This window comes from Atractosteus spatula, chromosome 5 (genome assembly GCF_055471065.1).
Source record: "Atractosteus spatula isolate fAtrSpa1 chromosome 5, fAtrSpa1.hap1, whole genome shotgun sequence".
NCBI lineage: Eukaryota > Metazoa > Chordata > Actinopteri > Semionotiformes > Lepisosteidae > Atractosteus > Atractosteus spatula.
Genome location: NC_142710.1, coordinates 33,161,641 through 33,187,455, shown reverse-complemented (window position 1 = coordinate 33,187,455; position 25,815 = coordinate 33,161,641). Strand labels below are relative to the sequence as shown.

The following is a 25,815-nucleotide window of genomic DNA, read 5'->3' as shown; positions in this document are numbered from 1 at the left end:
AACATTTGTACTATCATATCAGGAAGATAATCCTGATATGATCATGAAAAGAACAGACCAATTGAGAATATTAGTTTACTATTCAAAAATAAGTACAGGTAGTGTATATAACTGTACCCATTGTACCCATTAAAACATTTTGCGATAATAATGTTATGTTAACAAAATTATTTGCCCACTCCAAGGATTACGGGGTTTGATTGTTAATTCATTAATTAAATGCTCCTAAAAAAAAGTTCTCATTCCTTTTGGCTAGATTTGTGGCTCTGAAGAAAGAAAGAAACATGAAGGCTAATGTCAGTAGCTAACGTTTTATTAAACAATGTATTAAATGTATTTATTTATTAAATAAATATAATATATTCTGCAAGATATAATATTGATCTTATAAGATCAACATATTATTATAACATTCTAAAATGTTCCATTGTAATTGCAATAACATTGCACAGAGCAAAACCATGTTTGTTATAAGGTAAATAATAAAGTAAAATCCAGATAACATGAGGGTCACATTGTGCAAGTATATAATCTATTTAGTTTTCAGTGGGGAGATGTGTCATTGTGCAAGTTACAAAGGAACAAGTAGAGGTTAATTCAACACTGAAAAATACAAAAAAAATGTTTTGATTGTATTTTCTCAGGTGGTGAATATGAAGAAGTCTGAAGAAACTATGGAAGATTCCACAACCAAAAGGCTTTTCCCTCTTCTTCTTTCAAGAAATAAACACTTTGTACCTATTAGTAGAAATACTACAGTATTTCTAAAACATTTCTTAAAAGGAAAGTGATGCAAATTGAATACAAAAATAGTTCAACATAAATAAAAACATGATTAAATAGAATTAAAACCATGATTAAAATGAAAATTGGCAGTTTGCCAAAACATCAACTCTTTCCATCATCTACAGGTAGGTTGCATCATATTTTATAAGAATTGCAGAATAAAAACTGCAGGTTGAGTGAGATTAAGATCTTAGTTGGTCAAAATCAAAACAAGATGCTTATGTCACTACTGATCCTGTTAAGAAATATAATTTTCAACACTGTTTGTAAGTGTCTGTGTCAGAAATCTCAAGACCTTCCATAATAGAAATTAACTTCACTCTTTAACCCTGTGTATTAAAACTAATACTATTAGCGTTGCTGTATTATAATGCAACTAATTTGGGCTGCGGCCACCTTGTAGCTGAATAATATATTTATTTTCCAGAAACTCAATTTCTATATGTACCATATCCTTATAGACAAATTGAATATGTGTTGTGGTGTCGCTGGGGGAAAAGCAGGTGTAAATGGGATATAACTCACACCACACTGATCTTCTTTGTTCTTTGTACGTACGCTTTCTAATTCCGTTCCGTAATCCGTTGCCAGTGTCCTTAAACGATCCAAAGTTCCAAGTTCGTATGTTCCTACCAATCCGCACCGTATCCAAGTTGTAATCTGTTAATCTTCGTCATAAACCGTATCCTGTAGTCTGTTATTCTTTATTTCGTTTCAGCACAATCCTAAACCTCTCCTTCCTCCAAAAACGCATTCACCTTATCGGCTTCCGCACCGGCTCACTGCTTCTGGGGCATTTATATTCTGTTTCCTGACGCAGCTCACCTGTGTCTCATTGTTTCGCCGCATAGATCTTTTCCAACAGCGGGTCAGCTGGTTATCCTTGGCGGCCATCTTGCCTAGGTCTATATCGAGTATATCCAGTGTTTCATTACGGAAATACCGGTTATAAATTACCCTTCCCCTGGTCCTCTTACAGTGTAATAAAAAATAGTGAAATGGGCAATGCTCTAAGTTTACAAAACACCTCGGTGCACTGCACAATATAAAAAAGCTTAATAGGTACTGAAAAGCTGATGTGACACTAACTCAATATTTCTATCCTTTCTTACTTTGAGTTTATAGACTATTAACGTACAACAATGGGCTTAGATTGAGTATTATTTTCTCAGTTAATTTATTGGGCTTTTTCAGACACAGTTGTGACACACTTGGGTACGTATTTGATAGCTATGCACTAAAATATGGCCCAGATCATAAAAAGGCAACAGGAAACAAGTTAGCAGCCCAGATACATGGAATATCCTTCACAACTTTTGCATGTTGCAGGAGCCATTAGTTTTACTTGCCTGAATCACAAAAGACACAACAGCAGCAATGCTTACAGTGAACCCTCAGGTTACCTTGTCTAGTCAAATAATGAGAAGAGTAACACATATACAGGTGCTTAAGGGGCACGTATCAAACTTCTTTTAGAAGGTGAAAAGTACAGTAGTTATTTGTACTGATAAGAAATAAATGTTAATATGTGTGTGTGTACTGAGAGCTCATGCACAGCCTGGCTGTCACCTTGTTGAATCAGATAAAATACTCTTTAAAGTTAAGTCATCAACATTAACACTAAGATGACACAGAAATAAAATGCCTATTGACCCCAGAAACATGGAGACTTTCCAAGAATAGCTTATTACTTCATTATTTTGAAACTTGTTGCAAGAATTTCTCTAATAAATATAAAGTTGAAATATACAAAATGAAAGCAGAAGTTTTTGCAATGAATCTGTTTCTATGTAAAAGATAAAAGCAAATGTTGTTCCTTTGCAGCCTACGCATGTTGACGCAGTTACTATAAAATGTTGTTTTTACAATATCTTGTTTTTGAAAGGCAGCAAATTGTTCAAGTGTCAATGTATTTAAAAGTCAAAATAATAATAATATAAAACTTTTAAGTTAACTAAACAAAGCTCTTAGAGAACCCCCAAAACAATGCAAATTTGTATTATTTTCCATGCAACATGCTTCATACCTGAGGGCACAGAGTCTCAATTCGGCTTGCAGCCATCTGAACAATCCTGACCCCATCGTCGTTTGTCGAAATGGAGCTGGCAAGGTTAGCTACCTAAAAACAACAATCAAGAAGCAGATAGTTGAAGTACAAAGCAATCCCTTTTAAAAAATGTAACATCAATAACCGGATATCTGCTGTAGAGTATATCAATAAACTTAAGAAATAATCATTAGGTATAACTAAATGAATATCATCAGGTAATGCTTCTTAAGACTTTATTTCCCATCCACAAAATGAAGTATAGTTGTTTATATTTACTGTTAATGAAATCTGAGTACCTCTGCTGTGTTATAAATCATTATACTTTAGTAGATACAATCCATGTTCTTAGTCTAGGTCACAACCATTAAGAAAGACAAAATTACAGTATTTTTCCATTTTTTTTCATTACTTTGTATTACAAAATTGTTTCATTAAACTCTGAACTCAATTAAACAGAACAAAACAAAAACAGAATTTAATACTGAACAATTAAAAAACAATTAGAATAATTGTATATACTGTATATAATATTGTTACAGCTTTAGGTGACTGAAAAGTGTCTCTTAGAGTTGAGATAAAGTGTGTGACACTTGGAGGAGTAAACACTTCTAACTTCAAAGCAGAGAGGATGTTTGCTGAGGTCTTGGGGGTCCCTTGAGCAATACAAATTGTAAAGTTTACAGTACCTTAGTATACCTACAGTATGTAAGTTGTTAATTAATGAATGTCACAGAGCAGTACAGACACACGTACAATATAAGATCACTTTAATAGCACAAAAAAGAGGAAGAAACAAGGGAAGCAGGGAGAAGAGAGAGGAGTCCAGAGGAGTTGGGACATGAAGCTTGCGCCAGTCAAGAGCCCGTACTTCATGATCATCCAAATCAAACCTGACTGGAGCTAAGTATTTGAACCTTGTTAGAGGGAGAGCATGCTATTCTGTGTTTTTATGGAACTTGGTTTTCCTGAGTAAAAGATACCTTGGTTAAAGACGCCTTTCCTGCTTGTGGGTGCATTTTAGAATTTATTTTGTGACATCCTGGGTCCAGAGAGAGAGATTCAACTGCAGGTTGTATTGCATTTATTTAGAAGGCAGCTTATCTCTTATTTGGCCTCTGTAGGCAGTATTTAAGAGTTTTTTATTTAGTTAAAGTCTGGGTTTTTTTCTGGGTGATTAGAATGTTTGGCCTCTGAATTGTCTTCTTTGTAAATACTGTACATAAAGTAACCTGTGTGTTGTATGGTGTGTGTAGTGTAGTTTGTGTTTTGTCGTTGTAATAAATATTTGTTTAACCAAGCGTGCCTGGATTGTTACTCCTTACAACAAAGCTGTGCCAGAGAACAAAGAATTCATGTGCTTCTATACCAGCTGCTCCAGTATATTGTTAGAAAATACTTACAAGTTTGGTGTTATAAATATTTCACTTATTGATTAAACTGCTTGGTCAAATCCTGATTTTCACCATTTTCGTAATACTCATTTGTAACAATATCTAAAATATTGTTTGATGAAGCAGCTTACCTTGACATTAAACAAAAAAGTTCTCATTTACTCTTTCTAGTTACAAAGCTTGAAAAATACTAATCTTATTACTGAAATATGCACACTACCGCAAGATAATTTTTTGTCTCTAATTTATTGACCTTTGGTAAGAAAATGCCATCAGGGTCAGTGTAACAGATTTACAAATCCAGTGATCCTATTAAGATAAGACTTTTATTCCAAATATCAAATACTTCAACATCACCATGGCAACTGTTGCACAATATAGTTGCACTTTTTATTACGTTTATAAAGTTCTTTTGATGAATCATGACTGGATATTTGTGTCACTAAAGGACAATAACGGACCAAAATGGTGCTTAATTTTTAAAACAAAAATAAGGTTGATCTTTGTGGTACATGATCAAATTAGAACGCTTCCAAATAAGAAGAAGCCATTTGTAGGTTTGAGTTAATTTGGTTCTTTTTTAGTTAATTTTAGAGTTAATTTTAGATATGCTTTTGTCCAGTCACTTTTTAAAGGAATGCAGATTTGAGCCTCAACCACCTGGTTGAGAAAATCATTCCAGTCTCTCATTACGTTATGTGTAAAGTGTTTTCTCCTTGTTAAATAAATTCTCTTTTAAGTTTTGTCTTTGTTTAACTGCTGAATCTGCAGTATTCTGTTGGATTGACGCTTAAAATGTTATATATTTTGATCAAATCTCCTTTGTTGTAGAATTAAGATAAAAGCAGTCAATGCCTTAAATGTTATTTTCACTTTCTATTATATACTGTATAGTACCAAAGCATTCTGTTAGGTTTTAGGTTTTTTAATTATTCCCCTGCATTGTCTTGATGGGAACATAGAAGAATTCCCTTTCATGATAGCCTTCTGTAACTCAGAATCATCAATTTTATGTGTATGGTGTTATTTGTTCTAAGTTATTTTATAAGTCCTTTGCTGGAGCTATTTTTGCCACTTCAATTATTTTTATTAACTGCAAAATTAACTGGTTTGCTAACTACAGCAAAATCTAAAATCTTTGGTATAGATCAGGAAGAGCAATGTTTTGGCTTTAAAAGGGGTTCCTGTACAGTACTGCCTACTTCTGCAAAAAAATGGGAAAGTGCCAAGCTGAGAAAAAAAAAGTCTATACCATCAAGTTTAAAGAGAACAAAATCAGCAACCATGCTAAACAGATTCCTGAAAAAATTAATTAATAAGGTATGTCGTACTCATACTCGGATGGATCTAAATAATCATTATACTTTACTTTTTAATAGTATAGGTTACTGTATGTTTTTATTATTATTTGCTGTTGTATTTACTATGGCTGAGTGGCAACTATCTTTTAATGTAGTCCTGTATTTTTCATAAATCACATTATTAAATGAATAAAACAAAGGGCATATGCTGTGACTAACCTATGTCAAGTTCAATCACAGTCTAGTTTAGATTACATTTTCCAGCGTATCGGGGGCAATCATCATCTCTGCAGAAAATTAAATCTTGCATACAGACATGACCACAAGCCAAAGAAAGACAAGCCTAAGGAGACAGAGCTCCCAATTAAATATCTAATTTAAAAAAGGATAAAGTACCAAGTGTCAAAAAATAAATCTATTAATAAGTGATAATGATGCCACATGAAGCCAAGAGGCTGCAAATCATTATTGTTTTTAATGAAATGTGGTTCGAGACATTTTGCCAACACTGTGAGTCGTTAAAGCTGTAAAATTATGATCTAGACTAATTTTGTGATTATACTGCATTACAACAGTCCTACTTAATATGAATTTACCAAGTGGTAAATTAAGGTCCTGCAGTTATAAAACTTACAGCATGACCGTGATAGCTGATTGAATAGACAAGGGTTGATTTTCTTTTTCATCTCTGAGATTTTCATACAAATGAAAGAAGGCCATTCTGCCCATCTGACTCCTTTTGTTGCAAGTAGCAAAAGACAATTCCCCATAATTTCCTTTTTTATCCTCTAGTTTGCATTTCACTGTTGATTCTGGACAAATCCATTGTGTTCACAGGTCCCCTTGTAGTGTTTTCTGTGTCTGTCTCTGTTTACTTTTCTGTGGCAAATTTCAGCAAACAAAACTATTTGTAATGACGTTACCAAAATTCTAGAAAATATTCTAAATTAGGACTTATGCATTGTAAAATTATAAGATTTAAATGTGTGAACATAAAAGACATAAGTCTTTTTTATGTAGCCTCTTCAGGCTCAGCATTTCCCATATTATAGTTGCTACTGTCTGCATGTAATAATCTACACTTAATTTACATTAATTACATAATGTAAATTAAAATTAAAGTTTTCCCCATTTTGAATTTTAAGTCTTCTTGCATATCTTTTGCAGCTTGGAAAGTGTCTGCTTTCCCACTGTTTTTGATGTGGTTTAAACTTTGTTAGTTTACTTACTGAAGCCGTGGATATTCCATTGATATTAATGAAGAAAAAAGATACTAATACAGATCCTGTGGTACTACTAATTACATCATCCCAGCTGATTATTGACTTATCTGAACTGTTTTTATTTTACCAATTCTAAATACTAACACAAAACCAATTTCATTACACATTGAATTATTTTATAGGCATTTCTTTGCTATTATTTCTTTTATTTTTGTCAGAAAGATTGTATTACTGAATTTTCTGTGGAAAAGAAATATCAAGTAGTACTAACATACAGTCCATTTTTCTAGGACAATTTCAAACATCATTAATTCTTATGCCAAGCACCACAAGTTGCACATCTGTCAGAGACTCTCTCAAACTACCTCTATTTAGATATTCAGGTTAAAAACATCACCATTCCTTAGATATTCTCTCAGGCACCCAATGATTACGGTTAGGAGCAGTGGCATAGAAAGTTATTAATGTTTAATGTGAAGAGAGTGATGCAATATAGCACATTCAAGTGCTGTCAAAGAATTGGGTACAGGGTAAGAGTGACGTCTGAGAATGTCACAGCATAGCTCATGCTTTGATTTTGCAACTATTTAAAACTGTCAGTTGAAAAGCATTTGTACCTCAACCTAATACAATAGCTGCTGAAAAGATGTTATTATTTTTTTTAATATTTAATATTATAGATTTTCTGACTATTTAAGCAATAGAGGAGAAAGGAAATTCTGCCATGGAGTTCCTGTTATTCACCCAAAACAGCAAAATATTGATTTCTGTTTTTTTTTTAATGCACATAACCTCAAAACAGAACTGAATATAGGGAATATAGTAGTTTATCCATCCATTTCCTGTTTTATGCAATACATGCTTGTGGGCGAGTTGAAGCCTATCTCAGTAAATAAGAAGTGCAAAGCAGGATACACCCTGTACTGGATGCCCGTCCATTGCGGCACACACAGACACACACACTCAAGCCAGGGCCAGTTTTCCCAGAAGCCACTTTACCTACCAGTATGTCTTTGACCTCTGTGTGGAAACCAAAGCACCCAGGAGAAACCTATGTGAACACGGGACGACATACAGTACAAACTCCATGCAGATACTGTGGCACCCCAGGAACTGAACCCAGCACCCCAATGCTGCAAGGCAGCAATGCTAACCACAATGACACAAATATAGTTTTATATGAAAATAAAAATTCACAATTAAGATGCACAATATGGCTTTTTTTAACCATTATTTGTTTTTAAATTATAGGCCTTATCTAAGAGGTACTTCAAGCAAGCATCTAGTCCTCATTCAAAGGTGTGGATCTGAGAACCAGTTTTGCTTTCTGTCAGGGCTGTCAGTGCTTTTTTGTAATTCTGCTCTTGAAATACTGAAAGATCATATCAGTCTAAGCTCTCTCACTGTTAAAACCCCTCATTACTTTGTTAAAGAACGCTGTTTGCTTAAGCTGATGGTTTATTTTTATTTAATAAATTAGACTTGTTTAATATCGAAATTAAATACAAGTCGATAATAACACCCAAAATCAAATAGCATAGTTCAGAATCCAATTTACCTTTGCAGTCACTGGCACTCTTTAAGACTGGACACAATTTTCAAAGTTGTTATTTTTTGTTACATATTGTGACATACTGGCAAAAGGGGCCAATATCTTGGTTCCATTACATTTCTAAAAAGACTCTGCTAAAGCAGCAACCATTGTGCCACCTTAACTTTCTAGCAAAAATGATTAGTCAGTTGTATGGATTCAACAAAAAGACTAATAGAATCAGATAAGTAATTGTCTAATCTAGTCTCTCATTACAAGCAGATCAGCCGTCTGTTGTGTTCAGTCAGGAGTTGAAGAAGTAAGCACTCTAAAGAAAGAGCTAGATCATTATTTTATTTTTCTTTGCTGAGATGGGCCTTTATAAAGTTTAAAATCACTTTTTGATACTGTAGCTTATGTGCATGTTCATGCACATGTGTTTATGCATGTAGACATACTGTATACTAAATATTAAACTAAATACATATTTTAATTTATACATATGTATTTTAATATGTAGCCCCGACTAGCTCTGTTTGCAGAGTATGAGACTCATAATCAGGGCCATTCTGCTGCTCCTTCCCCCTAGTGCGCCGCGGGACTGGCCACGGGACTGGGGTAGTCTGTTATTGTAGTGGTACATGCATCTCATTTTTAACAAACAACACCACAAAACCATTACAGAAAACCTTATATTAATCTAAAATAGAGAACCGGGGCTTCACAAAACTGTTTTTAGAACTGAAAAGCACCACGGGAATCGATCTCGATTAAACTTTTTTATCGGAAGACGCACTTCAGCATACATGCGTCGATAAGTAATCAATAAGCCAGCAAAACATGACCACAAAAGCAAAAACTAGCAAAAAAAATATATCCCATATTTTTACCTTCTTTGGAGCCTCTGTAAGTCTCTGTATTAACAGCTGTATATCCACAAAGGCCTAGCCTGACTCATCTAAAGACCTGGAAGAAACTGAAATGTATTGGCTATTGCAATTAAATTTTAAATCTGCCCACTTTGAAAAAGCTGATCTACTTGGTCAAAATCGCCGTCATTCATCGTATTTCAGCCAACCTCTCATGTCCATGATATCAATCCCCAATTCACCAAATTTCTTGATCAAAATGTCAGTCATGCTGGCTCCTGTAGAACCTGTCAGCTCTGAAGAAATGCTCTCCAATTTTCACACTGTTTTCCTTTGTAGTAACAAAGTGCATGATCATTGTCATCTGTTCGATTCTACTCACGTCGGGTGTACACACAATCTAAGATTATTGAGTAGTACTTAGCTCATTCAACTTTCCTTGGGCGGTCAAGATGATTGACATATTTTTCCAATCTTTGACACCGTCTTTTGCCAGAGTTGATTTTCTCTCACTTTCACCAAAAAGTTTACAACAAAAGCAAAATGTAACATCCTTGCTAATTGAATAAATAACCCATGGCCTCTCCAGTTTCTCCCCATTTGCTAAAGTCCGACTATAATGACACGGAAAATTTCTGTGCCTGCTGTCCCTGGGAAGATAGATTCTTTTGACTTGATGCGGTCCCCTCTGTATCAAAATGTCTCAAAGTCCTTGGTTAATTGTTGTCAGGATCATTCAAGTTTTCCTCAGCTTGTAACGTTACTGGCTGGTGATTCTCTTTTTTGGACTTAACGCAGTTACTGCTAATGATATCCTTGGAAGCAGAACCCTCTACGTCCACAGTTGCTGGTAACAGAGTCTGACTCTGAGGCAAAGCCTGTCTTTGGAGTTTCTGCTATTTTAACAGTCTCCTCTTTTTTGTATTTGCAGATGAACAGTTTTGGTTGTTTTGACATGCTGCACTTTGCTGTCCACACGAAAAATCTCCCTAGTTGATCGAAATTGGTGCCAGTACAGCAGACTTGGGGGTGAGCGGCACAAGCTGGGGCTGATACATTCCTCTGCCATTTATCAATCAATCAAAGTTTATTTATCAAATGCACAACAATACAGCATGCAGCAGTAGTTGCTGGCAATGCAATGTCTTTTCTACGAGCTCACCGGGGGGGACATAGCAAAATTAAGGTTACAAAATAAGGTTACATAATAATAGATAATAATGCAACAGAAATTGAATAAAATAAACTCAGACAAAGCTCAACTTAAATAGAGCTGCTAAGTATTCAGGGTGTATGCAATATATTATGTCCAAGTAGTGCAGTATGCCGAATACAATGAAAACTGTATGTCCATGTAGCCATTACGGGTGATTTGCTGAAGGAGCTGGAGGTTGGCTATTTAGCAGTTTTATTGCCTGGAGGTAGAAGCTGTTTCGTAATCTGTTGAACTTTGACCGAATGCTTCAGTACTGTTTACCGAACAGTAAGAGAGAAAACAGTTTGTGACTGGGATGACTGGGGTCCCTGAGAATGGATCTAGACTTCTTAAGACATCTAGCTGAGTAGATATCCTGGATGTTTGGTAGCTCACAGCTAGTAATGAGCTACGCTGACTTCACCACCCTCTGCAGTACTTTGCAATCATGGGCGGAGCAGTTCCCATACTGGGCATTGATGCAACCAGTCAGGATACTCTCAATAGCGCACCTGTAGAAGCTGGCCTGGATATTTGATGGTATGCAGAATTGAAAGCAGCTGTCCTAGCTTTAAGTTTGGCGCGTATCTCGTCATTTACCCATGGTTTCTGATTTGGATATGTGCGAACAGTAATCCTGGGAACCACATCTTCAATGCATGCATTTACCTACGGTTTCTGATTTGGATATGTGCGAACTAATCTTAGGAACCACATCTCCAATACATTTAGAGTGATCAGGGAGATCAGTAGGATGACGTGCTTTGTGAACAAGTTTCTAATGGGTCACAGAATAGTTTGAAGTGGTACTGTAACAAATGGACAACGTAGAGGTTGTACGAGCCAGTTGCAGTGTGGTGACATCACCGCCCTCCCCTGCACATAGCAGGGAAGTTGGCCACCCGGGCTAATGGAGGTCTATTTTAGTTCAGCTGGCAAGTTCCCTATTGAGCGACACTGGAGGCCCGGGTTTGAGCCTATGCGGTGAGGAACGAAAAGGGGCAGGAGCGGCGAGGGCACAAGTCCAAGAACCGAGCTCGTCACAGTACATTTGGCAACCCTAGCTCAAATGCCGCTTTAGGCAATTTCCCAGTCTGCCTATATGGACGAGCCGACCCTGCTCATAATCTCAGGGTAGTGGGTCCATGTCCCACGGGCGCAAGGTTCTCTAATAACCCATACTGGGCAGCAGCAGTATGGGGCGGTGTTGGTGGCGGAGGATGACGTTTCCATGACAATATGTACTGTGACACCACATATTGCAGTGGTGTTTAGCAAATATTAAAAGCTCTACATTTTGTTGATTAAAAGCTCTCAATCAAAACTGTAATATTTCTAAGCTATCCATGAGATAAGATTTTAGCACCTTTTCAAAAGTTTAGGTGAAATTTTAATATATACAGTGCATGCATAAGTTTTACATTCAAAGGGAAAAACTTTAATTCTGCCTCACCTAAGAAGACCACCTTCAAGAGTTAAAGGTATTTTACCTGATCTCTTTATTCTGTTGAAGCTGACCAGAGACTACAACAATTAAGCAAAGTGGTGCCAGATAGAGGGATTATGACGTGATCTCCATATTAAAATGAATCCCTCCAAAATCCTTTCAGTTATGACTCACAACAGATTTAAGCATGTCTATTTTGATATAATTTGAAGAGAAATCTCTGAAACTGTACTTCTCATTCTTTGGGGTTAAATACTTCAGGAACAGAATGCAAGATGATCTACAGCAGATCAAAACATTTCTATGAATGAGGTTCATTTCTAGTTCTATGGCTGCTTTGTTAAACCAAGGCTACATTTAAAAAAAAAACATTAAAACATATCAGTGTTTTTAGATGCCCACACATGGACAAAGTAATGTGTAGACATACAGTATGTGTGTATTGAATTGAGTGTGCTTGTCTTTTACTCATAATCATGAAAGCCACAGAGTACAAGACAGTGATACTATGCTTTGCTAGACTACTGTCTTTGCAAAATTAAGTCAACCTAATAGGCACTCTCTTTCACAAACTGCAGTACCAGCAGCAGTCTTACATTCCAGTACTGATCTTGTTAATCCACTGTATAAGTGTTTTGCTGCCTTGAATGTGTAACCACAAGGTATCATTGTGTCAAAGTGATATTCATGTTTCGATTAATTATTGCTTAAAGCAAAAGGTTATTAAGATACAATAAAATGATAAATACCACCCACATATGAAGAAAGAATACAAGTACTCAGCGACACACTGCTTTAGGAAAAAAACCTCAAGTGACAGCTCTGCTTTACATATTTACATACATGAAATGATGAAAACACAACAGGTGGTTGGGTAATGAGGAATAAACCCAAATTAAATGCTTTCTAAATGTTTAGTAAATGCTTACTCACTAAGATGAAGCAGGTAAGAGGCTTAATCATTTTGGATAATGGCCAGTCCCCTGGGTGTAGGACAAAGAGGATAAGATCCACACTTGAGATACAACAGATGAATGTGAAGGGGAAAAGACATAAGGTATTTATATACTTATTTTGGGAAATAACATCAGGAATAATTACACTTTGTTGCCCAATTTGACTCATCATCCCTGCTCGACCTTTACTGTAAATTCCATTTCACAAGGAATAGGACCCCAATTACATGTGCTGGGAATGTTTATTGAGTGCTTAGTCATGGCTTAGGGTCATGGGAAGAAAAAGCTAGTACCTCGAAAGAGAATTGGGAGGGACTCAAAAACAAGTAGAAATGAAGGGAAAAATAACATACAGAAGTTTAAGGACTGAGAAAACAAGAAAATGGCCCTCTGGGACAAGTTACTTGAATTGTTGCACACCTAGATAGATAACGGAAAGGACATTTTTTATTTATGAACATCAGTATTGATTTCAAAGTAGGCATGATATATCTCTAATGACCAGTGTCCAAGTAGTTTAATGAGGTAGGAACGTCTAGACAAGCTCCAGAGAAGGCTGTGTTTGAGAAAAATAGCCTGAGTACTGGTCAATGGAATTGTTAGAATTCCATGAACATGAAAGAAACCAATAACAAATCATTGAGATGCTCACTAAGAAATTAGCAAGAACTAGAAATAATTGAGTATAGCATACAGTAAGGACTAATGTAGTATTGTATATTTTTGTCTTTAAAAATATGACTAAGATTAAATGGTTTTGTTTTTCCTTGAGGAGAAATGTTAGTGTATCAGTGGTTGAGATGTTGATGGCAGATATTCAGGGGTGATAAAAGGAGTCAAAAGATGAAGAAGAAGCAGTGAATTCAGAACTTTGAAATGTGAAACAACAAAGAAGATCTGTGAGATAGTTATCCTGATTTATGATCTCCAACAATTAGAAATTGAACGGTAATAGAGCCATTTAAGATGAATTGCATGATGAGCTGGGAGAACAATATACCTTTACTGATGAAATGGATTTACTGCTCATAAATGTGGTAGCAAGAGAAATCTTCCAAAACAATGCTCAAGTTTGTATTACACAAATGTTGTAAATACTGAAATATTTAAATTTGAGTGCAAAACTCTTAACCATGGGAGACTGGTAGAAAACCAAGCTAATGAAGAACCTCAAAGGAAGGTTTGATTAGAAGACTGATATGAATGTGTTAATAAAATGAGCTCTCTCTCCCCCCTCTCAGTTCCATGTCAGTTTTTTATAACTTGCATCTGTAGAATCACATTTGTTACGTAATACAAATTTGTGTAGATTTTATGTGGTTTAGTGCATTTATTCCATTCGGGTTTTTCAACTATTTTAATTTGGTAGACTTCTTGATTCCTAATATTAAGTCTAGACAAGTTTAAAAAAATGCTACAGCTGCAAACTACTAATGGAATACAAAAGAAGATATTCTACAATTTGTAAAAGTCATAATTCATGGCTGGATCCTGCCTTATGATTTTCTTTAGAACTTCACATTTTACATTATTTAAACTAATCATTTTTCTGTACATATTATACAGAATATATTGTACTGTTTATTAATCCCAACCATGTTTATGTTTAAATATGTAAATGTTCCAAAAAATTAAATTTAATTAAACATATCTAGAAAACATATATTCTCAATGGCACAGTGGCCACAGGAGGCTTCAGTGAAAAGTTGTGGTCCTGTTTGGCAAGGAATGTGACTCAGAACTGAACCTGTGGTGCACTAAAGGACGAGTGGCTCAAAGGTGATCAGGCTACAGGAGTCAACTGTAGATTATTTTATTTTAATGCTCTGATTTCAGTTGAGGTGGTATCTAGTAGAAATATTCCTCACAGGTTTGCCACTTATGAAAAAAGAAAGAAATAAAGATATATTCTTGGTTAATTTAGATGTCCTGTTTATTCTGCTATTCTGAAATGTGTTAAACTGCTGCCATGTAGCATCTGACTAAATGTGCAATGTGTTTAGAGTTTTTGTTCTAACAGTTGAGGAAAATTTAATCTTTATTAACCTAAAGGAACTTTCCTAGCATGGGCCACTCACCCACACACACATGATCTATTCTGAAGTCTTTGTCATTATGTTTTGCAGTGCCCCAGCAAGGTAAAATCTAAGCCTCAGGTTCTCAGAGGCTTTCACTGTGAGCCACTATAATTGGAATCCAGCAGAGATACTTAGTGGGATTGGGCAAAAGGTTTACTGGATGCTGTGTGACCTTTTTTGTGAAGTGCACACTGTAGAGCATGGTAAACAACAAAGAAATTGAATGGTTCTTTTTGAAAAAATTCATTTAAAACAATGAGCTTTGTGGAACCAGATCTGGGAATACCTGGTTTTAGCCAAAGAGTGGGAGACTTTCCCACATTCACTCCTATACCAATTTGTCTAGCAATCAAATAGCTTTTGGATTGCACTAAATGAAGAATTTCACACATATTAATATAAATTCAGCCATTTCATATATATATTTCTAGACAGAAAATAAATTATTGGAAGGATTTGTAGTCTGTGGAACTACAATAGATACAGTATGATGTTAACATTAACTGTTTACTGTTCAAAATTATTAGTTGAATTTTAAATCAAATTCCACTTAAATTCAAAATAACTACTGCACTCTTAATTCTATTAAATGTAATATTGTATACTGTAGCCATTTAATCAATTATAAGCACACATTCTTATGAATGCAAACTGAATATGAGAATCTTGAAGTTATAATATGGAGAACCGAATATTGTCCTGGAATTGTGGTTTCCCTCATTGTTTGCAATGCCCCTTAACTTTCAAACAATTTTGATTTTGTGTTCTCCTGTGTGAGTTCAAAAGTTTGAAGAGTCTTCAGTGGCTCTGCCATTGAGATTGACAGTCACCTTGGAAGAAACTACTGTAAATCAGGACCCTTTGGAATGACTCACTCTGCCTGCTTCATAAAATTAACAGTACAATTCATATTTTTTATGTGGTGAGGCAAATGTCCAAAAATGTCCTTTAGGGTTTTGGGCAATATAACCTTTAAGAAACACATTAGCCAAGGAAATAAACTATCTTAGTGTTATATTTGACAAATATTCTTAAGAGTGCTTTGTGCTCTGCAACTGACTATGTGTTATCTACCAGAATGCTCCAAAGATATGGCATAGAATTTACAACTTTAGCTTTTTTGTTCAAAGATATTAGTCAAAGGTTATATTTTGTGGACCTCCACAAATATGACCTCATTCATTCTCCAACCTATTTGTTTGGATTTCTAAGAAAATCCAGGGTGAATCACTGGTTTAAACGAGGATTCTCAGGTGGTCTACATGAACTTGCCATCTACAGTACAGTAAATCAAAAACTACTGCGTCCAACACCCCTCCAATTCCCTATGCCATTAAACTAGATGAAGCATTATACAAAAAAAAACTGCACAATCTTACAGTACATGTGGAAACATATGGGTCTGATTCATTACAAAACTATTGCTTCAATTATTTCATGCATTGAATTTTCTTTCCCATCCTGGATTTATAATATTGAGAATCATAAAAATATAGAAGTAAAATTAAACGTTTATAACATGATTCATGATGAAGGATGACCTTCAGTGTTCAAATCCCCAAATATGTCCATAATCTCTTAACACTGAGTCTGTGCAGTAGTATTTTTTTTCCTTAGTGAATTATTCATATACGGAAACTGTCTTTGAAATTAACAGTAAAGAGGGTGAGCTCACAATAACAGTCAATTTCTGTTGTTAGCTTAAATCTAGAATGACTAAGGAAAGCGCCTGCACTCTTCTATTACACTTTAGTGTTCCTTGTCCTTTGGGGCATATAAGCTGCATTTTTCATTTTCTCAGAAGTAAACTGAGCCAGCATCTGATGAAAATCCATACCAAATTTATGAAGTAGCCCTAGGAAATTTGTTCAGCCTTCCGAATATAAAAGGAGGAAAGTTCAATTTATTTTAAAGACAATATTTTTAAAAGTCTAATAACCAAAGTATTTTTCATTTTAATTAACTAATTAAATAGTCAAGAAGTTACAGAAAATTAATATCCTTACTTTCTACAATAGATTTAGAAGAGGGAAAATATTGCATCGGTAGTGAGGTCATTCAAGGCAGGTGATAATAATTACATGTTCGAGTCACTAATATTGGCTTTAGGCCATTATTTGTTTTTTTTGTGGTTTTAGTATTAATCTAATTAATACATTATTTTCAAGACTATGCTGGCTAATGTTGTCCTAGTCTACAAAATGGATTTAGACCTACAATTCTGCAGCAAAGAAGAGAGAAAGACAATGTTGAAATATACATTACATTCCTAACCTTTGGCCTAAGGGAGGGTTACATCCAAAAGGATCTAATTATGAACCCTATGCCTAGTTTTATTTATTTAGGCCAATTCCTTATTTTTCATGAATGCAGTTGTTATTAGATGTAAAAGTAAGAATCTAGGGATTATTTAATTAGATTTAGGAAATGAGGAATTGTATTCTTAAATGCTTTTCTAATGAGGAAGAAAGGCTTATGTTTTGAATGTCTTTAAAGTACTGTATATTGACCCCAAAACAATTTAATGTTTTATCATTTTAAATGATTTTAATTATAAAATAGTTTTTCTAATTTGAATCAAAATTAGCTACATATTACAAGAAAAGGGAAGCAATTTGGAAATCATATTACGTAAATCTCATATTTTAAATCCATGATGAGAGAAATCCTTTTATGGACATCTTGTACAGTATTCCTTGCTCCTAAAATGGTATATCAAGAAAAGAAAATGTCGTGACAAGTAAGTTAAAATAAAACACCCACATACATTGCAAGATCAAAGACATTAAGAGAACTTTACTATGCATTGTGATAGAAAAAAAAACAGTAACAGAAAAAAGTAGTTTTCACTCATTTTCACTTCACATTTATGGATGAATGCAAATCCCTCCTACTGCTTATTAAAAGCAATATTATAATTATTAAAGACATTGACCACCAAAGTGACAGGCCAAATCGAAATCAGAGATGTGCCTTTGGCACAAAAAATATTTAAATATGCAGGTCATCCTTCAATGACATGATCCAATTAATTCTTTCTGATGAGTGCCTTACCCCCCATCATATTGTTTTATGACTTTGAAACTTTGAAAATTTCTACAAAAAGAATGTTTCTTGGTTGTCCCCTTCAGCAGCATGATTCCTTTGAATAAGTCAGCAATGAACATTAAAGGACTTTTTAAATTAATTGCCAGTGATAGGTCAATTCATCAAAAGAAATACCACTAATAAATGAAATATATCCACAAAATTATCACAAAAATATTTTAATCTAACATTTTATTGAACTTACATGACATAAATAAATTAATTATGCCAATTAACGTTAGTCATCAGCAGGACTGATTACCAACATTAGAAGGAACAAAAATTATACATCTGTAATGCATGCTTACAGACACTTGCCCAGATTGTCAGACGTGAACCTCCTAATTGATTGATTTGTTGTAAACAACAATTAGCATATTGGTCTAAACATCTGTGCCATTCTCACAGATGTATATCACGGTGTTCTACACAAAACATTGATTCATCATGAAAAAGGACTTGACTCCACTGTTGGTGAATCAGTCCACTTAAGGTGTTGCTGACACTGAGCTACTCTTCTCCTGAAAAACAGGTCAGATTGCTTCCTTTCTGTGTTTTCACCAGGCTTGACATTCGATGAGTTGTATAATCTCATCACCTGCCTCCAGTCAAATAATGGGGTAATTTAATGCTTATACAAAAGTCAGTTTCTATATGATTAATCAAAATTACACACACATATTTGATCTTTATTTTTAACTTCTAATATTTAACATCCATATACTGTATTAAAAAAACCCTATGTGCAATAATAGAGTGAAAAGGTGGTTTGATGTTCAGTATACTGTATATAGTATACAGTATAATACTAAACACACCAGTAGACAGGTCTATTAACTAGAGTTTGAAAGTAATGTTCATTCTTTGAAATTTCTAACTTTGTGAAATTTTCACAGTATTTAAAACCAAAGGTGTCGGTGGACTTATTAACAGTGGTTGCATATTCCAGGACTAATTATAGCAAGTTCAATTGTAAGTAAATGTTACATACAACTTAAGATAAAAAAAAAATATGATTAGATTAGTAAATTCAATGAACTCTAAATGAACAAAATCAAAGATACATAAACAAAAAACCCTATATTGCTTTTTCAATATCAATGGCTTCAGATGAAAAGTTTTACCAATTACTCTGACAACACTGTGACTTAATCAGACACATACAGAGGATATGTTCAGTCATACACGGTATGCATACTTTAAAATTAATTGTGTTATTAATACTCTAATACTCTAAACTGATAATGTGTTCTTCAAATAATGTATTAACACTGGAACTCAGTGTAGGAGTGTGTTTGAGTGAGGGAGCTAATTATTTTAGTTATGCTTTTTAGATTAATGTTACATTATTTATGATTTTATGAATATGGGATAAAAATAACATTTGTTGTGTTAGCCTTGGTAATAGAACAATCACACCCTTCAGTTTTAATTATTTTTCATAAGCATTTATTTTTATTCTTTTTAAACAGCCTCTACCCAATTACCAATGTTTTCATAGATTACATTTTTAATTTTAGCTGTAACTTCCATCTATCTATTTTCTAACCATTTTATCCAATTGTCACAGGGGATATCCTGGTAAGGAATGGGCACAAAGCAGGATACACCCTGGACAGGACGCAGATTACACACAGACACAGACACAAACACACACTTACACCACTACCCATTTTCCAAATGCCAGTGTGACATACTGTACCAGTATGTCTCTGGACTGTGAGAGGAAATCAGAGCACCTGGAGAAACTCAGGCGAACACAGGTTAGAACATATAGACTCCAAGCTGATACCACCCCAGGTCTGGAACTGAACCCATGGTCCCAGCACTGCAAGGAACTGATGCTAACCAATGCACCACTGTGCCATCCAGCTGTACCTTCAAAGTCTATATTATTGAATTGCAATGAGACAGCTGTTATTTTACTTGTTTCAGTGTGATTTATTCAATTTTATTTAAATTTGTTTGAAAAGCCAAAAGGTGTTCAATTTTTTGGCAGAACACTTGCTTAATATAATCAGAAGCCAGGCAAAAGGGTACACAAAAGCAAGTGTGATATTTTAAATTATCTTTAATTCTAATACTAATCAAACTTTTAATGAATTTCAACATTGCAAACTGGCTAAGTGGGATCTTCAAAGAAATACTTCAGAACACTATTTGGCTAGCAATTGCTGTTATATTGACAGATATTAAAATCCTTGAGTGTACATTAATTTATCTTTTCTTGTAGCATTAATTACTCTTTAAAATTAATGATTGTATTTTGTATACAAATTTGTATTTGTATTTTGAAGAAACAGTGGGTTCAAGAATTATTGGTACTCTTGATGAAGATGAAAAAAGTATAAAAGTATAAACAGTACAGTATAAAATAAACAGCACAGACAATGTGCTATAATTTAGGCCCCTAAAAATGGAAAGAATAGAGGATTTTATTCTAAACACGTTTTTAAATGAGCAATATTTTTTCTCAAAAACATAGGTGTTGAAATTATTGGATCCCCTATTTCTAGTACTTGGTACAACCTCCTCTGGGATAGCAACACAAAGCCTTTTCCTATAAAAATAGTCCACTATTATAGCTTGTTAATTCAGGTGGGTAGCTGCGTCAGCATGCGTAGCCTGCAAAGGAACAAGTAATAGGTTTATTCCATGCTGAAAAAAAGAAGAAAGAAAACAACATTTCGGCCGTGGAGCCTCTTCAGGTGTGAGAAGATATTATAGCTTGTTGTTGGCTACGGCGTGAATGTGTGTATCTGGATGAATTATTATAAGTGATGGTTTCGTGATTTAGGAGTTCTTCACTGAATTCTTTAAGTTAAAGGAGGGAAAAGGGTTATTTTTACACATTATGTATCGCCTCTTATATTTGTAAAAACATTCTAATTTAAATGCAATATATTCATAATAACATTGTAACAGATTCAGATTCTCGGGGTTGTACCCTTGCTGCTCCTGCCCCAGTTTGCCCTTCACCGCATTGGCTCGAACCCGGGTATTCTGTGTTGCTCAACAGAGGTCTTTCCAGCTGAGCTACAGAAGACCTTCTTCAGCACCAGTTGCCAGCAGTCCTGTTATGCGCAGGGGAGTAGAGGGCTGTACTTGTCACCGTGCTGCAACCGGCTTGTACCATCTGTATGCCTGCTGTTTGTTACAATATTAATAATGAACGACCATAGATGAGCTGTGAACTGCAGAGTTAGAGAAGACACATTGAGTCTTGTCTTTTCAGCTTGGAATTTAACCTTTACAGCGATCCTTTTGGCTATATTTTTGTTTACATAGCCAGATGAGTAAAAATAGATTGGATTAATAACTGGAGTAAGAAAAGATATTTCACACATACTTTGAAACCATACGGGTTTGGAACAGCGGGAGACGACACCCAGCTGTGGGGAGGGGTGGCATTTTGATTTTCCTGTGTGAACCGTATTCACTACAATGCTATAATGAGTCCCTGAGGCATATCGTTCAAATTTCTGAATTATAAAAAATAAACTTTTGTTGAGTTTGCACGAGAGACAAAAGGTACCTTTGAGAAGTCGTGTACTGCTTGCAAAGTAGCTGATTTTGACAATAATTTGCAGAGTAGCTGATTTTGACAAACAGCTAATTTTGCTTGAAGAATTTAAAATCTTTAAAGTCTGTACTGTAGCTTTATTTAAATGAGCAGAATGTCGCCTTGCTCTTACAAGCGGCTTTGTTAAGCAGAGTTTGTGTTAACACACCACACCCTTTTGAATGAGTTTTAATCAACTTTGTCTGCCCAGGGGGGCTGGGCAGAGTGATGGAGAGTGAAAAAAATGACTTTTCCTTCTCCCCGGTGCGAGGTGATAATGTGGAAAATGTTTTTATTTATTTTGCTGGGAGTGTGAACATTAAGTGAGCACTGGGGCACACAGTGAGATTAACACAGAGTGATTACTAAGATGGATAATTTTAGTAAATATGTTGACAAATGTCTGAATTTTTGCTTTCATGGGGCAAGATAAAATTGTATCCAGCTGTGAATCAGCTATGTGACCTTGCCCCCGTTACATTTTTGGGAAAGGGGTTTAGTGAGCAACGTTAATCACAGTGTAGTGCTCACTGAGTGTTAATTTTAATACATTGTACAGTTAACATTATAAAGGAAGTATGTTTTTTTAAATGTTTGTAATCACTATTCTTGCAAGTATATTTTGTATTCAGTTTGTTTCTGCGTGTTAGCTGGTGGGCAAATGTTCAAGGTGGAAATTCTTCCACAAGGAATGTACCTTTAAAGTGTACCTCTGTATGTCACTTAAGCCAGCCTTTCTTTAGTCATAGAGGTGGGAAGACGCCTACCCCTTCCCCTTTCCCTCTGCCTGCCCGACCTGTCCCATTTTTAACCATTCTGTGTCTGAATCGCAACATGTGAGATAGAGTACAGAGAGACAGAAAAAATGTGAACCCTATATTAATTTTAAATTATATTTTACCTTCATTTTTTAATTTTATAAGTATGTATTTTACTTATTTTCTGTTAAGTATGATTTGTTCAGATTTACCATATGCTTGAACACAGTCTTATAAATTAATGGAATAAGTAATAGGTTTATTCCAAGGTGAAAAGAGAAGAAAGAAACACAACATTTTGGCTATGAAGCCTTCTTCAGGTATGAGAAAGGGCGATCTCTCCATAAGTACCCTTTTTTCTAACCGCCCAATCATCTCATACCGCTGACCACCCAATCTACATAAACTTCTGGTTCACAGCTCCCTTGACTGACTGCACTTGGCAATCATCCCCACCAGGCACCTTCCCCTGCAACAGAACTTGCTACATCACCTGCAAATACATATCTAACAATGGGCTCATTCAGGGCCCCTCAGGTCAATTCCGGATCACCCAGATGACATCCTGTACCTCCAGCAACCTCATTTACTGTATCTCCTGCAAATAATGCCCAGCTATCTACGTTGGGGAAACCGGAAGGAGACTAGGAGATCACTTCAGAGAAAATGTTCGGGCTGTGAAGGTTAAAGATTTCTCTAAGCCCACAGTTTCTCATGTCACCTCAGACAGCCATGATCACACTGATCTCTCTGTCTCTGTTCTCAAAGAAGGGTTTCTCAACTCCCATAGCAGAAAAACAACAGAAACTAAACTCATCCTGAAACTAGGTTCACACCATCCCCGTTTTCTTTCTTCTCTTTTCAGCATGGAATAAACCTATTACTTGTTCCTTTGCAGACTACGCATGCTGACGCAGCTACCCACCTGAACTATTTATAAATTAATGTTTTTACAAGATGTGGAAGAAGTGCAAAAATGTATCACAGTGCAAATTTTAATAGTAATTATTGATTACTAATAGTTTATGCACCTGACACCTGACTTTATCTAGATGTATATAAAATATTGAATTTATTGTGACATAACATTCAGAAATACATTTGAAAATAGCCTGTGATATTTGTGTAGATTAAAGTTTTCTAAAATGTATTTAAAAAAAATTAAAAACGATTAAAATGTATAATCTTTCCATGTGTAAAGTCATTAGAAAGTACAAAAAGCCCCTGCTTTATTTAACGATGGTTTCAAATATAAAACTGATTGATGAGAAAGCTATGTTAAATGAGAATTAAAAAGACTTCAAGTTAAAAGAAATTATTTACGTTCCATTATTAAATTTTAAAGGCAGATGGACACGCTCAGTGTAAACCTGCAATACGGTCTTGATGTCTTGCTGAAAAGTATTCAAGTACTTTTGTATTCATACAAAAGGTTAAAACTGGGAATACAGAGGGAGTTTCAGAAATTAAACAGAGATCTGGAACACCCTGTCTCAAAAATAGACGTTTAATAAATTGAAGGTTTTGAAAACAGTGACAAATCACCCCGAACAAAATAAAATTTTAAAATACAAGCAGTTTGAAATTATTAGTTGTTATTAATAAATCATTTAACTTTGAACATGTTGTGATATATAGAAATACCAACAAATTCAATATAGTGTCAATAATATTAACTATTTTAGTTTTTCAAAGAAATGTTTATTTGTTAAAAGAAAACTAATGCCGAGAGCTGGGCTAAAAACCGCCGACCTCCAGCATGTGAGTCACACGCCAAAGCCATTACACCAACGCATTGCTTGACAACGTAAGCTATTGCTGAGAAGGGCAGGCAAAATGTTTCAGAGTAATGGCAGATGAATGATGTTTACAGATGTACTATGTACCAAATGTACTATGGTAATAATTTGAGCTATGTGCATATATTTAAATCCTTAAATATCGTTAATAATTTCTTTAGATATGCGATTCCATATTATATTCCTATTAATCAAATTCTAAAAAGTATGCATTTTTTTTACTGCAATAACTTTTTATAAAGTATATAATCTTAATATAGTCAGAAGGAGCACATAAAAACTTTTCCAAAATAACCACAGTAACCAAATGAAAGACTTTGATGCTTAAAATGTTTATGAAGAAAGTGGAATACTGGTGTCTATTTTTTATTTAAACTACCAATACCAGCCATATACAGCTTACATAATATGTTTATATTCCTAAATTAATATTGTTTATGACCTTCAGACACGTTATGCTCTTCTTTTTATGCTCAGCTACCAAAATTTCCCTTTAGTTTCCAGTATTCAATATTAAGCGGATTTAAACATGCACAGTAAAGAGATTAAATGAAGCAATCATTTCACTAACAACCAATGCAGCACGAGTACCGCCTGTCGGTTATTTTGGCCAGCTAATCATGAAGTGCAGTATTCCACGCTAATTTGCAGATAATTTCACGCAGTATGGGCTTTTACTGTACATTTTGAATGGCTGCATATGTAACAAGACACTGGATTTCTCCAGCTGTGACCCTTGGAGTATTTTTTACTTCCCTCACAATCTTCCTCACTGAGCGTGGGTCCTTTTCTTAATACGTTAACAACTGTTTTATTGGTTTTGAACTTCTCGATTATTGCCGTAATAGTGATAAGCAGTATATTAATTTTTTAATGTATTTTTTATATCCATTACCAGATTTGTGAAGATCAACAACCATTTCTCTCTTTTGATTAGTCAGATCTTTGTCTTTGTCTGGTGATGGATGACAAAAAGTTTTGTCATGTGTGATACCCCTTTTTATAGCCTTGTGAAACAGGAAGCCCAAAAAAACATTCCTTAAGGTTGAGTTGCATTGAAATAAGAATTACAGATTTCATTATGTTTGATTTTCTTATGTTGACACCAATGTTTTTATAAATATTATTATTAATATTATTAAAATATTATTACTAATTTAAAACATTTCTTTTTATTTTACTGTATTAAGATAAAATCCTACAGTTTTCTATTCCGGGGGCATAAATTATAGCTCATTATCTGTACTGTTTATTTCATACAGATTTTTTGCTCGTCTTTATCAAGGGTGCCAATAATTATTGAGCCCACCATATTTTCGTTTTTAAATTTTAATATTGACAAAAATATTTGTTTAATTTTTCCCCTGAGCTTATCAACATCTGTGGATCTGTCATCGAGTTAAAATGAAATGAACAAGTACATTAGATTGCAATGTGCCATCTAGTTATATATTATAAATGGAGGATCCTCAGATATATGAAGCATGATTTCCCTGTTACTATTTTAATAAATTAAAAATATTTTAAAACCTGAAACTTTGGGTAATAAATGTATTTTCCTTTGTTTTATATATAAACATTTTCTTATGATATATTTTTTAGTTCTGCTGAAAGATGTAGTATCATTCACCTCTACCCACAGAGCAGTTGAGATTGACCACAATGTGACCTTTCCCACAATAGCTCTCTTTTGTGCCTCAAGCCCAATATTTAAGTACCTTGGTCTGTCATTCATTTAAAATGTGTCATTAACAGATAGCTTGTTAGCAACATTATGCTGCT

The 25,815-nt window shown here is 34.7% G+C and overlaps 1 protein-coding gene across 1 annotated transcript in view; it reads right to left on the bottom strand.

Annotated features, from left to right (window-relative positions):
• Positions 1-25,815, bottom strand: part of LOC148834983 (catenin alpha-3-like) — a 634,761-nt gene that overhangs the window by 167,627 nt on the left and 441,319 nt on the right. The window contains exon 10 of the mRNA XM_088915226.1: positions 2,813-2,905. Within this exon, the coding sequence (XP_088771352.1) occupies positions 2,813-2,905 (93 nt within the window). The remainder of the gene's footprint in view (positions 1-2,812; positions 2,906-25,815) is intronic.